Source organism: Triticum urartu, chromosome 1, assembly GCF_003073215.2.
Source record: "Triticum urartu cultivar G1812 chromosome 1, Tu2.1, whole genome shotgun sequence".
In the NCBI taxonomy this organism is placed as follows: Eukaryota; Viridiplantae; Streptophyta; class Magnoliopsida; order Poales; family Poaceae; genus Triticum; species Triticum urartu.
This window is the reverse complement of record NC_053022.1, coordinates 552,263,182-552,278,156: the sequence shown is the minus strand read 5'-3', so window position 1 is coordinate 552,278,156 and position 14,975 is coordinate 552,263,182. Positions and strand designations below refer to the sequence as shown.

Here is a 14,975-nt window from a genome sequence, read left to right as displayed (position 1 = left end):
ACTTTCACCACGCTTTTGTTAACTGACCATTTCTTTACCGCACATAATACCTTTCCCTTATAGCGCATTTCGTGGATCGAGTCATCTTCTTCTTCTTCTCCAAGTCGTTGTAGCCTGGCTCTAAAATCCTAGGGAACTTGTATCAGATTATCAATTCGGGGTATCTGAAATCAAATCGCCACGGTATAGTTCCTCCATTACTGACAGGTCATCGGTGCCTAGTGTTGTTCGGCGTGCACGGTGGTTTGCCATGGTGGCATGCAGTGTTGCAGAGTCTTCAGTACTCACATCGGCCGCGACGGTTTCTTGTTCCGGTTGAAACTCCATGGCGCATATAAACTGTTGGATTAAAATCCGCTAAGGCGGAGAAGTAGAAATGCCCTTGGGTAGTGGGTACCATGATTTTGCAGATAAATATGAAAATATTCATGAACACGCCCGAACATGTCGGCAAAACCGGACATAAACATTTGTTGCATAGCCCTTGAAGACGCTCTAGGATCGTGACGGTGTCGCTATCGGCGACGCCCGGGGCAATCTGAATGTGTTGGGTATTTGCATAGGCATCGTAGAGCCACGTGTAGTGTAGGCCAGCGACTCACTTTACCAGTGAACGTATGTATGCCTGAAACTCTATGCACTATGTCTGAGACTCTCAACCTAGGCGAACAAGAGTGTGGACAGAATTTATAGCCTTATAAGAAAAGAAACCATATGCACATCACCAGTCGATCAATGGGAGGGGAGAACTAATGTACTAAGTACTAGTACAACTGAAGAACATTACAGGAATCGCAGACACAATTTCGCCAAGTGTCCGGAACAAGTATTAGGTTTCTCGCAAAAAAAAAGAATTAGAACGTGTACTGTATTTGTTGATTTGTATGAATCCTTTTTTAGTGCAGTAGCATGTACTAGCATAATTCCATTATTCCCTTTTCTTCACCTTGCAATGCTGATTATGAGCATGGTATGTTTATCTGTAACCAGACCGAGGACATGGATGCGGGCAGAGCTTCAGAAGGAGTAGAAGCTGCGCAGCCTGTCCTTGTTCTCCTGCCACCACACCCTCGCCTTTACCTCGCCGAACTTCTCACGGCTGCAATGAAATGCAACACCAATTCAATCATTCTCAGTCCAATACCTACTAGCTAGCTTCACACCTCAGGCACCGCTTGGAATGGGGGTAATTTTATACGCGTGTATTTATTCTACAGGTGTAAGTTACAGGTCAACAGTTAAGATCAGCCTGAAATGAAAACGAACCGGAGGAGGTCCGTATCTTATACCGGCCAGAAAACGAGCAGAAACGCTAATCCAAACAGGGCCTCAATCTCTTCATCTTGGACATTGGTACCTGAGTTCGACGTGCCGGAGCTGCAGGGGGTGATCGGGGTAGGCCCGGACGGTGATGAACACGCCGGGCTCGTACTCCTCGACCCACTCGCTCCACGGCGTGTTCCTCTGGTGGTGGTCGCTGATGTCGCCCTCCTCCTCCTCCTCGTCTTCTTGGGCCGCCGGCGCCACCGCTTTAGGTGTCGAGGTCACTGTTGGTGGCGTTTTGCATCCTCTGAGGGTGTCGGGCGCGGTGACCAGGCCCAGTATCGGCGACCCCGCCGTGCCGCTCGACCTGCTCCCGCTGGACGGCTCGCCGGCCGCCATCGCATCATCCTGTGCCAACCAAATCCACCACAACACAAGCATTGCAATTCAGTCGGTCGAATCGAATCAAGCAAATGATCGATCAGATCAAGCGCAGCCGTGCGTGCATACCGGCAGCGCTTCTTCTTCGTCGGACTCGGACTGGCACGGGGTGGCAGGTGTGTCGTCGTTGCCATCGCCGTCGGACTGGGTTACAAGGCTGTAGAGCTCGACGATGCGGTCGTGGTTGTCCGCCCACCAGCTCTGCGCCGCCCAGTCGTCGAACAGCTCGTCCCGGAACCGCACCTTCCGGAGGCGGTTGGTGCCGTCGGGGCGCGGCGCCAGCGTCATCAGCACGCCCGGCTCCGGCTCCGCCACCCACTCGTAGGCGCCGTCGTCGCCCTTCTCAGCCGCATCGTCGTCGGCGTCCAGCGAAGGAGAGCAGCACTTGTCCCGGTCCTCCGTGTGCAGCAGATGATCATGCCGGCGGTCGTCCGCTTCGTCCTGCAGATGCGCCGGCGTGATCTTGGCCGACGTCAGCCCTGAACCATCCATGTAACGCTCACGGTCCGCCTCCTTCTGCTGCCTCCGCCGCGGCCGCGCATGACCGACACCCCCGGCCGCCTTCGCCTTGAGAGACATGGCCTTCATCTGAAAACACAAGAGAGACAGACTGATCAGCAGGCACGAAGCAAGCAATGCGCGCACGCAGATGCAGGCACGGGGTACGTACGTTCTTGGCCAAGCCCCTGACGACGCTGATGGACCTGGCGGCCCTGCTGTCGCCGGCGCCGCCACGGAAGCACGCGTGCATCTCGATCGCCGGCCTCTCCTCTCCTGGCCGGGACGAGTTGAAGTTGGATCGGGAAGAAGATGAAATTTTGAAACCAGGCAGGCTTGTGCGCATAGGCAGGCGCAGTTAATGCAGACGGCGTATTTCTTGGCTACGTTCGTGCGCGAGCTATACGGGCGGCGCGGGCGTTTCGGATTTCGAATCCCTGCTGCATGCTGCGGTCGAGAGGTTGGATTTCGGATTTCGAACGGCCAGGGTAGGAATGGGCCGGCCCATATAGAATTATGTTTTCTTTCTTTCCAAGAAGCACAGCGCGCGCGGAAGTAAACCAAAGCCAGTGCCTCCACGAGAAGTAAATTTGTGTTTCTTAGAGAAGCAAAGATATTATGTTTTTCTTTTTCTTTTTAAGAAGCACAGACATGCGACACAAATTTGTGTTTCTCATGGAAGCAAAAAACATGACTTTTTTTGTTCTTTCGACGAAGCACAGATGTGCTTCTCGCGGAAACAAATCTATGCCTTTACAAGAAATACATATGTGCTTCTCATGAAAGCACACAAAAAAACATTTTTTAATTTTATTTTTAATTATGCATCAAAGATAAAATGTTCTCGTAACTTTGTGAAGTGTTTCAACCAACAAAAATTGTACCTGAATAATATTTGTGGATATCTTCCACTGTCTACGAGGCAATATTCATGTTTGGTCATAATAAAATATTCACTATGTTAAATAAATGTTCACTCGACTTCGAAAACTGGTTTCAATATTAAAAACTACTACATGCTAAATTTTTACTTTGTTCTAAGGAAAATCACGATCAAAAGGCAAAACCAGATAAATGACCTGTTAGTGCGCCCTCCTTTTTATTTGAATTGCGTGAAGTGTTTTAGGAGTACCTGTAAAAGTGTTATATGAGTAGATGGAATGGAAGAACTGGAACGCCTTGTTCGTTCCTTTGTAAGCTGGTTAGTTAGATCTACTAGTAGAATGCCCGTGCGTTGCCACGGGCTCTTGAAATATTTCACACATACAAACAATATAATACAAACACAATTATTTAATAACGGAAGTCCATTATTGCAATGTAATTGGATAACATAAAAGAAAAAATAACGAGATGTCCATGTAACAACTGAGTGATGTTCCAACTGAACATCTATTATAAAACTATTAATATCTAGATGATGCGCTTAAGAAATTCTTTCACAATATCAGGAAAGTTTCCTCTAGTTTCATTCCCACAATGTTTTAGTAAGTATAATAAAAAATGCTTCCTCAATTCATTCCCATCCTGCAGAAACAAGACATGTAGTTAATATGACAATTTCACGCCGAAGGTCTTAAAACATGTAACGCACAATACTCACCGCGCAAATCGGCTTCACCAATTCTTTACCGTTCCACCAGAGTATAAAATGAAAAATAAAATAGCCAGACACATTCCTGAAATTTTTTATTTAATAATATAAAAAATATAGTGATAACAAAAGTAAACACTCTTGTTATGAATTCATTACCCATCTACACTCATTGGAACACCAAACGGAAATAAACGTTGCCATTTAGATATATCATAATTCCAACCAGGCATCTTTATTTCGAGTGCTTCTTTGAAATCCCTTGCAAAACTTTTTAATTTCAATGAATGCCTCAAGTTTTTATCCTCTGACGATTGTGATGTTTGAATAGCATCCATAATATATAGACGACGTGCCTCTTTGTCGATGACGTACAATATGTATCGGCCGATGGATGCATAGGGAAGATAAATCTACAAGTGGAGTTATTAGAAACAACAACAAACCATCATAACAATGGACAAAATATTTTATTTACCTTATTGCAAGATGAGATGTCGTTCTCCATTCCAGGCCAGCTATCAAATAATGTTGCCAATGTCTGGATAGTTTCCTTCTCACAAAACTTCTGACCTCGTGTTGACTCTAGCATCATGGACTAAGTAAAAGAAGAAATATTATTTAAACATGTTGATACTAATGGCACATAGAATGAAGAGTTACGATAACTTACACAAAATCGTAGATCCATGTAGTGTATAGGAGGGTCTGTGAACAATACTCCCTCATCACATGCCAGCATACGCACGGCAGTGTTGAAGCAATCATTGTCCATAGGCTGCTCCATCTTAAGTATGCACTGAAGTTTTTTAAGACTTAAGCTCATTGGATCGGGTGTGCAGCTCCGGACCCATACCTTCCTGTAATTTGGATGGTAAGAAGAACAATAATATACATCCGCACATTAAATATTGATACATGATGCTTACTCCAAACACCCGGCATCATCGATCGACATGATGTACTTGCAGAGGTCGGCAAGTATTTGACGTTGGTCCGTGGGAATGATAGTGACTGGGGCAGGACGTTTTTCTTCGACTACGTCAGGAGGATTATCCAGGATCTCGAAATCAGAATTAGCTAAAGTTTCTTCGCTGACAGGTTTATGGTATATGGGACATCCTTTTAGCAAATTAAGCTCTGAATCAAGCAAAATGACTGCTAATTTTTGACGAAAATGTTTCATATCCTCCTAAAAAAAATTATACAAAAAAGTTATATAATATTTTCAGATAAAATAACGAAATAATGTATAAAAATGAAATACCTGGGTGAAGTGGTCTGACAGTCCATGTGATGTCCAATATTCCATGTAATTCAGCATAAACAACCCACATGATACGCTATAATATTTGGTAAGTGTGCTTTAGAATATCACACAGATGAATCAAATAAACAAACCATTTTAACAATTGCTTACCCATCGGTTTGTATTGCCTCCTGAATTTGCTCTTCAACCGTCCATTCTGTAACATTGAGATCAGGCCACTTATCACCTCTGATAAACTCCGGACTTTGCTCTGCAAGTTTCAGCCATTTCTCGAGCCCCCGTAACTATCATATGAGAAATGTTAGGGATGAAGTCAAACAAAACATATGTTAAGATGAGTAAAAAATAGATAGTTACCGTAGTAGCAAGGTCATTGCGTTTGACATTCTCACCAAGTGAGTCCAATACTTGGAGCTCTCGTTTTTTGGCATTGGCGACTGCTAGATACCAATAGTAGCCCGGCATGTTTATCGGAATGAATAACCGGTGTAAATATCATACAAATCACAATCACAATTAGACATAATTATTAATAAATCATTAGACATAAGAACTAAATAAAAAATCCATAAATATATGCATGGATATGAAGACAACAACTAACCATATCTTGCTGTAGATAATTATTAACATGACGCACAATGCGACGATATTTTGATGGGTCGATGTTTCTTTCACCGTATTCTTTTATCTGGCCAAATACAAACGTGCTAATAATGTGTACCTTTTCACCCGCCCTGTTTTGTAGATGGTTGTGAGCAAGGATGCAATATATGTAAGCATTTATCACCTGTAAACAACATTTAGGATATATTTATATTTTATGATATTATATATTGTCCATATTATTGATTACAAAGTTTGTGCAATTGGTTTTACACCGTCATGTAAGAACATATCATTTTTTATAAGTCATTTCAAATCATCGGTTGCTAACAAGGCATCTCCAATGTCCACGAACTAGGTATCCATACGGGCAGACTTTATTGATTCGATGACTGTAATATCTCTAGGGGTACAAACATAGTCTGTCAAATTCATAAAAAGTGAGACAACTTAGTTAAAAAAATGAGCCAAATTAGTTGAATACAAAAGGCAATATCACAAAAAAGAGATCGATAATAATATAAACATATACCTAGTGGGATAACATGCAAATTAGCATCTTTTTTGGTTTGTTATGAGATATAACCTCTTCGACGTTATTATGTTGTGAATATCCGGCCCCTTCCTTCGACGTTGCATCTGAAACCTCCATGTATTCTTTCTGTGCATCTCCAATGTCCATATCCATGTCTCCTATATTTTGATTAAACAAGAATATAAATAGACCATTCATATTATCATCTATAATATACATACAGAGTAAGGTTAGCTATATGCACCTCTTCTCGTGGTGTTTCAGTGTGGACTGTCACCGTTACATCAGTGCGTATGTCGGAACCCATCACTTTATATCTATGCTGAAATATAAATAGGATTTTTGTATGCATCATATAATAAAAAACGAAACAATCTAAATAAAGAATAAAAAGTTTAGGAAAAAATATAAACAGAAAAAAAATCAAAGATAAAGGAAAAGAAAATAAACAAAAAACACATCAATTATATATTTGTGTAATATAAGTTGAACAATTTTTTAATATATATTTCAATTTTTTTGTTTTATACAATTAAAAAATTTAAAAAACACAGTGTTTATATATTCACTTAACATTTTACAATAAATGTTGAACAATTTTGTAATGGACGATGAACTTTTCAAAAAAACATGAACATTTCCTTAATACCGTTGAACACTTTTGTGACATGCAGTGAACTCTGTATATTATAATAAAAACCAAAAATTATAAATAAAGAATAAAAGAGTATAGGGAAAAAATTTAAACATAACAAAAATAGAAAAAGAGAAAAAATAAAATAAAATCTTCCTAAATATAATGATTATATATTTTTGTAATATAAGTTGAACAAATTTTTAATACATATTTCGAATTTTTGTAATATACAGTTACCAAATTTAAGAAACACAATGATTGTATATTCATTGAACATTTTATAATGAATGTTGAACAATTTTGTAATGGATGATGAACTGTTTTAAAAAATCATGAACATTTCATTAATACTATTGAACACTTTTGTGACATGCAACGAACGCTGTATATTATAATTAAAACAAATTAATTTAACTAAAAAATAAAAAAGAATAGGAAATAAAATATAAACAGAAACCCAAAAAAAATAAAGAGAAAAAGGAAAAGAAAACAGCAAAAAAACGCCATGCCCGTCACGACGGGCCTGTTGCGCGGCCCGCCAGCACGGCCCACCTGGCACGCAGGCCTCTAGGGCGGCAGCAGAACTAAAACGACGCGCCATCGCCCGTTCCCCTCCCCCGCCGCATTCTACCTAACATACCTTATCCTCTCGTCTCGCTCACTCTCTCATCTCCTCTCGTCTCACTCACACAAACCCTCTTGCCCTTTCCCTTCCCCCCGCCGCATCGCCGCCCGCGTCGACGAGCAGGAAGACCCACTCTCCCGCCCGCCGGCCACCGCATCGGTCTCCTGCATCCACTGACCTTGGGGCTGCCTGCTGTGGACTGCGCGACCGAGCGCGACGGACGGGGTGCGCTTCCTGGAGCACCTGCGGGTGATGGATGCGGTCCCGTTTCGGTCGGATCCGCGGCGGCGCTACTCTCCGGCGATGTCGCAGCTGGATCCGCAGCGACGCGTCACTATCTGCAACGACACAACTCCAGTAAGCCACTACCCATGCCTCACAAATCCATTCAACGTGGGCTGCTCAGATCTGCCCCCTCCTCGTCTTCTTAGCCACTGAACTCATTCTTTGTTCTCTCTGTGCCGCGGCGCCATGAGCAAACCTCACATGCACGGCGGACGACGACTGCTTGCCGACGCCGCCGCCCTCGGCAAGGAGGGATGACATGCACATGCACTCAGCACGGATCCACGGCGGCGCTCCTCTCCGGCGATGTCGCCGGTGGATCCGAGGAGTTGCGTCCAGATCTGCAATGCCACAGCTCCGGTACGACACTCCCCATGGCAGATCCGCCCCCTCCTAGTCTTCTTCGAATGTTTCTAGCGTGATGATGTGGTTCTCTATTCTATCTGTGGCGCGGGGCGGTGACCAAACCTCGCATGCACGGCGAGGACGACGACTGCTTGCCGACGCCGCCGCCCTCGGCGAGGAGGGATGACATGCACAAGCACTCAGCACGTTGTGCGCCGACTGACGCGCCGCGGGGACACAGCCACCTCAACCAACTGCGCTTCTGACCACCCCTCCACATCCTCACCGCTCCAGCCAGCCGGCCACAGGGCATCGCTCTGTGCCCGCCTCATGCTGCTGCACCCTTCGGCAGCAACTCCCTCTCAGCAACAGCTAGCTCGCACGGATCCCGCATATCTGATGGTAAGCAAATTAATCCTTAATCTGTGGCAGCATCTCTGCATCCTTAGATCTATTTTATAGGTTTTGTGCAAATGTTGAACTGAATATTGAGCATTTTAGTTTCCATATGTTTGTGTAGATGCTTGCTAGATGTTAGCTAGGGTTTCTGCTTATGTTTGCTAGATGTTTGCTAGGGTTTTTGGAGATGTTTGCTAGAACCTTGAGCATTATTATAGGGTTTGTGCAGATGTTTGCTACAACTTTGAGCATTCTTTTTCAATATGTTGCAGACCGTCTTGCTGTGCATGACGGATAACAGAAGACATTGACCTTTTGTAGAAGGGGTATAGCTGTGCGCCTTTCATGCACCTGTTGCTAGGTTTGGTGTATGTTTTTACTTAACTTTCTGAGAAATCCTTTCTTGGTCAGTTTCTTATCATCGGTAATGCTTTCGGATTAAAATAAGAAGCGCATAGCTCTTGCACATTATCTAAAAACTATGTTATCAAATACCCTAAGATGTTCAGAAAACAAGTCATGAACCAATGGAGGTTAAACTATCTTAGATTGTGGTGTGGCATATAATTAGCTTATGCAGAATCAATTGCTTTGATTTGAATTTATGCAAATTTACCAAATTATCACAAAAGTACACTCCCAAGAAAAGTTATCACCTGAGCAGGCATTATTTGGCATGCATATCTCAAAGTAACATGTTTAATGATTTCCTATTATTAGCCACTGCTATTACGAACCAGACCCACTTGTGAAGGCCACATTAACATTTGCAGGAGCAGCACTGGCACCTATTGCCCTGCTGTACTGATGCGGGCCAGAGCGAACTGGGATGCATGTGGCGATGAGAGGATGTATATGTCAGCTCCCTCACCTTCAACATGTTGATTATATGTGAGGGCTTCTTCTTATTTTTGCTTCTCCAATTTTAATTTTTATTATCCATGTGGAAAAAGATTTTAGGTTGTGTCCTCTCTTTTCATTTAATGCTCAGCCATGTCCTCTTGCAATTCAAAGTTATCCATATTGACAGCTCCTATTATTAATGTGGGTGCTTTACTCTTCATATTTTGATGCCTATGCATTTTACTGGAAATGTAGTATGGAGGACAAAAATTCTTCATGGGAAAGTAACCGTAGTAGAACTAAGCTTAGGATAACCTATTTTTATGTGTGCATTATTTTTAATTTCTAGGAATGTATAATTTTTGTTTGTGAATTTTAGGATTGAATTAAACTAAACCCAAACAGATTAGCCCCTGATTTTAATTTTCTAGCAGCGTATAATTGAGGGACTGTTATCTTTCAATGCAAGCTTGCCTGTCATTTTATTAGCAATTATTATGTATGTGTTTTTGTTTTTTTGTTTTTGATGATGTCACTTTTAGTTAGTAGCATATTATGCAGTTACCATAGCATAGTTAACAAACTTAAACAGGCGTTCGACTACTTCGTTTACTATTATACAGGCCTTCACAAATAAATACGAGCTCTTAACTATTCCACTCAATCATGTAGTGACTTAGCACAAACATGAACTGCTATGAGGTGTGCTAAGTTTGATACTTCTTAGCACAGTGGTTGTCACTGGATGTTTGGCCGATTAATTGTAGATGGAACTATTGTGGGATCTGGATCATGTTTTTTAATTGTTTTAGCTAAGTCACTACTATTTTAATTAAGGTAGTTATGGATAATTAGTTCACACATATTAAATTGATATGATCCATCCCATGCCGCGGCAGATATTGGGGCGGCCTCACCGGTCCTCTCCACCCCCACCAGCAGCTCGGCCATCTCCACTCCCCCCGCCGCATGGTCGCGCGCGTCGACCGTGTGACTCCGCCCACAGACGACCTACCTGTGCGGCCAGGGGATCCAACGAGCTGTGTGCAGCGCGACCAACGGGTAACGGTCGCAGCGAGCTCAATGAAACGGGATCGGGTGCTCGGTCCGGTCCAGTTCCCGTCGCATCCGCGGCGGTGTTCGTCTCCTCGATCTGCATCGCCAGCAGCTCCGGTATGTCGCCCCCCTTCTTGATCCCTCCCCTCTCGTCCTCTTCTTCTTCCTTTATATAATGGTTTGATGTGGTTCCTCTTTCCTGATGAGCCGAGGCGCCGTGACCCGGCCTCACAGCCACGGGAAGGAGCGACGACTCCCCAACTCTGCGGCATGGTGTGGTTGGCCAGTTCGTCACCAAGTCCCCAACGCTGTCACCAGCCGGACCTACTACGGTGCTAAGATGAGTCTTCCTCTATGAAAGCTTCTGTTCAAATTATAATGGATCTATTATTCTAACCAGCAAGCAATTTAAGTAGCAAGTTCGTTTCTCGATTGTTAGTTGTATCATTGTCTGCCAACACTGACACTAATTGACAAACAACCATGACCATCAATTTAATTTATTTTTTTAGTTTCCAACTATTTTTCCAGCCAAGGCTCAATATATACTCTGCTATGAAACTTACCTACGACCATGACTTGACTCTTGGTTGTGAATTATAAATGGAGAACGTGCAGCCAATCTTTTTGAATGAATTTGCTCATGATTTGTCTGGTTATTGTTCACTATGGGTGCATGGCTATTTTTGGGTTTGAGCCTTAGGCATGCAACAATGAGATATATTTGTATTGTCTTGTTGACTACATAATCCGAAATCATTCATCAATTTTGATCCTAAATCTTATCACAATACTTTTGATACAACAAAAATTATTTCAACTTGCCATGTGGAAAATCAAGTAAGAGCATATCCATGTGTATGTTTCCTACGAATGGTACGGGATTTGCAAACTTATAAGATATTAGATATTTGACAAATATTTTTAACCAAAATTGTTTGAATTATTTGTTCTGATATGGCTGTTTGACTGATTGCAATGTTGTTTGTTTGTACTTTTTTTCAAGTGTGTAAGCATAGATTTACATTTTGTACACCGGTGCAACGCACAGGGCTTTTATTACATGAAAGGACTTATTATTATGACTGTCATAATATTAAGATTTTCATAAGTGTTTGTTTATTTGTTTGTTCTCTGCCATGTTAAGAATTGCATGCATGCTTTTTTTGCTATATAATGTGCTTCAGAAAATCACGTGTTCAGAATTGCATGCATACTTTTGTAGGTGAACATACAGAAAATGCAAGATAAATCATACTTTTGATAGTATATCTCAACCAAACATGATCCTAGTATAACAACTATTACACTTTTAGAGAATATAAAGATCCAGAATTGTTCGTACCTAGAGGAACTCGCCTTAAAGATGCTCCTTGCTTACACAAGGTACTCCTTGGGAAATTTTCGTCCAGGTCAGCTGTTGTGATGGCCGAAGGAAGAGCAAGGAGGGGGAGGAGGGATGGCAGAGAAGGTTAAAATATATAGGTAGGACATGCGGAGAATAACTGGGTAGCAGATCATGGCTGAATATAGTTCTACCATATATAACAATGTTTTCTACCATATATACCATTGTTGATGGTGCAGATCTCTTTCCTTTTTCCATCAAATGCACACCTGTTAATAAATAAGCAAATAACTAAATAATCATAACTGTCTAAAGAATTAAATTATTGTATTAATTAAATAAAAAGATTTTCATTGCTTGCATGCCAAATTTAGCTACAGCAAACAAAAATCACAGCATGCACACTAATCATCTTCCTGCTTAGCTATTTTTGTATGATTTAACAGTTTGTACTAATACTTCATTCAATAATTTGGTAGTAATGTACAGTCTCATTATACTTGTTGCAGTTGTAATATCTGAGAGACCACACAAGTTCGATGAATGCTGTCAATTCCAGATTATCCATGGTTTCCCAATGCCAAAGGTAACCAATACTAATTGTGGATTTATGGAATCAACTTTTTATTTTAGCGTTGATGTTGATCAGTACGAATTGACGTTATATTTACCTATAGTTATTTTTGCCAAATATAATTCATGACTTTATGGATCTTTTGACATATCGTGGATGGACTTTACTATTTAGGGCTGCTCGTGTGTTAATGTGGGAGTTGTAGGATTTATACAAGTATATTAAGCTATAAATCTGCTACGTACTATACATGGAATAAAACTTACATTCACTGCTATGATTCAGCATTTCGTGTGAGCCTAGGACCACATACAACAACTGAATATTGTAGCAAGTTGAGAAATCTTGGCCTACCTAGCAACCTGGAAATATTTGCAACAAAAAGGCACCAAATGTCTATCTTCTGCCACCTAGAGATCCCCAAGACCACCTGAACTTTCAATCAAATGGATGATTAATCACTACAAATCGACATTAGCTCCCCCAAAAAAGTACAAACCAAGCTGTGACTTCAGAGGGAGATAAACAGATCGAGTTTAGTCATGGTCCCACATATTCCAAGTTTTCCTTGCTATTGTTATTTCGATCTGTGCACACAAATAGTCGGGAAATAACTGTCATAGACAGAGGAATTAGCTGGGAGGAAGACATAGAGGAATAGTACAGGCTACACAGTATATTCTCTGAACCACAAGATAGAGCACAACGAGCTTCCTCTTCCCAGCGCCAAAGCCACCAACCCCTCTGCATCCTCCGTGAGCAGAGCAGAGCACAGCCGGCAGCACGACAACACGCATGCTTCACGCCCTTACACGAAACCCATCTCCATGCTCGGTCGCAGTCGTGCCACTGCACACCAAGGCACCAACTGCGTACAGGAGGCCGGCCGCGCGCTCCTGCCATATGCTCTCTGACCGCGCCGCCGATAGAGCAAAGCCTGTCCGAGGAAATGGCTGAATTTATCTTCACCTGCACCATGAAGCGTGGCTAAGACCTACTCTCGACCCGGATGTTGTACCCACTACCTCGGCTTCTTGCTCGTTCTCTTCTTCCTTATAGTATTCCTGCACATCTCAAATTCCTAGCGCGGCAGAGGTCAGAACAAAGGGCGAGGGAGAGGCGCATGGTACCGGCAAGCGAGTGGAATATGATAATGGAGGAAGAAGGATAACTCCTGATGCGCCACCCCTGCCCCATCAACGACCGCTCGTTGACGTCCAAGACAATAATGATCCATATCTAACCCACATCCGCCTCCACATCCTTATTCGGTTTGCCGTAAGCGACCTAAGCGGTGGGGGCGAGAGTTAGTTGTGGTTGGAGGCGCTGGAAACCAGTGGGGTTTTTTAGGGAAAGAGCAGCGATCGAGAGAAGGGCATGGAGATCTAATCGGGAAGATCGGCAAGGGGAGTGATCCTCGGAAGAATTTTTCGTGAATTGATCTTCTAACGGCGGGGGAATATGAGATCCACTTTGTACATCTTCGAGGAAAATGACAGTAGGTGCAGAAACAGTTGGAGGCACAATGCTGCCACCGAAGGATGTAAATATCCTGTGCACACACATGCATTTGCCTAGTATGTGAATAACATTAAACTCTGGCTGCTCATCTCATCTAGCGTCAAGCCCTATTACCCCTGTCCAGCTTCCCAAATGGAGCTAAATGCTCATTCATGGCAGACAACCGAATGATTCGTTCATGATGTTGCAACAAAATCAATTAATAATCCAACAATATGGTAATAAAACCAAACTTCAATAATACCAAAACACCATAAAGTTTGAATAGGTTGATAATACCAAAACATCCTAATCTTTTTGAACATACGTCTATATAGGACCCCACAAACTTATTATCTATTTATTCATATCAAAAATAAATAATTATCAAAACGATCCATAACAAATCTGAAGTATAGGAAAACATTCTTGGCATATCTGCATGCATCAGTCCATCTTCAGTTGCTTAAAACCCTCAGGGCCGCTCTAATCTCTGGCGGGATGTTTGCAGCAGCTTCATTGTCTTTGAACAGTAACATGTGGACCGTAGCTTGGTGTCCGAGCTGTATAGGATCCTAGGAAAGGTGCAAAAACTCAAATCATTTAATAAACTGGTTGGATATTAATTAGCACACATCAACTCATCATTTATGTACTTACGGTAGTGTTCATCCAGCCCATGCTATGCAAACGACCAATCTGGTGGGCCATCTCCTGTAGCACAAAGAAGCCGGAGTGTTTGCTGCGACAAAATAAATAAATATTAAACATTATAACGGTCTGCATCTTATGTATGCGATCAATTTAGTATATTACCGACGAGCAGCACAGGACATGGTATCTTGTTCCCAATCCATGATTTGGTTATTCCAACCAGCGATCCTTGTCCGCAACACAGTGTTGAATTCTTCCTTCAGCAATGTGATTTCCTTCCTCATCAATATGTTATGAGTGCTATCTTCAGGATCAAACGTGTTGAAGGATGGATCCATCACGACAACCCTCCTCCTCAGCCGGTTGACTACAAGTAACCCGTACGACGAATCCGAAAGTTTCAACGGTAGTAGATACTGTGGCAGGCCGACACATGTCAATTGCTATTATAATAAGTAAAACTAACTTTAAGAATGAGCGTCTCTTACAATTATAGAGTTGA

General features: G+C 42.4%; 1 protein-coding gene across 1 annotated transcript; it reads right to left on the bottom strand.

Annotated features, from left to right (window-relative positions):
• Positions 1–1,017: 1,017 nt before the first annotated feature.
• LOC125533119 (putative protein Brevis radix-like 5) lies at positions 1,018–2,455 on the bottom strand. The gene is made up of 4 exons (XM_048696889.1): positions 2,375–2,455; positions 1,774–2,292; positions 1,358–1,671; positions 1,018–1,099 (listed from the first exon to the last, which is right to left on the bottom strand). Exons 1-4 carry the CDS (start codon positions 2,453–2,455, stop codon positions 1,018–1,020), a joined length of 996 nt encoding a protein of 331 aa, XP_048552846.1.
• Positions 2,456–14,975: the final 12,520 nt, after the last annotated feature.

Coding starts and splice junctions, on each gene's coding strand:
- LOC125533119 (XM_048696889.1), bottom strand. CDS start 2,455: ATGCACGCGTGCTTCCGTGGCGGCGCCGGCGACAGCAGGGCCGCCAGG. Junction 2,293..2,374: donor TCAGGGGCTTGGCCAAGAAC/GTACGTACCCCG, acceptor TTGTGTTTTCAG/ATGAAGGCCATGTCTCTCAA. Junction 1,672..1,773: donor ACGAAGAAGAAGCGCTGCCG/GTATGCACGCAC, acceptor TGGTTGGCACAG/GATGATGCGATGGCGGCCGG.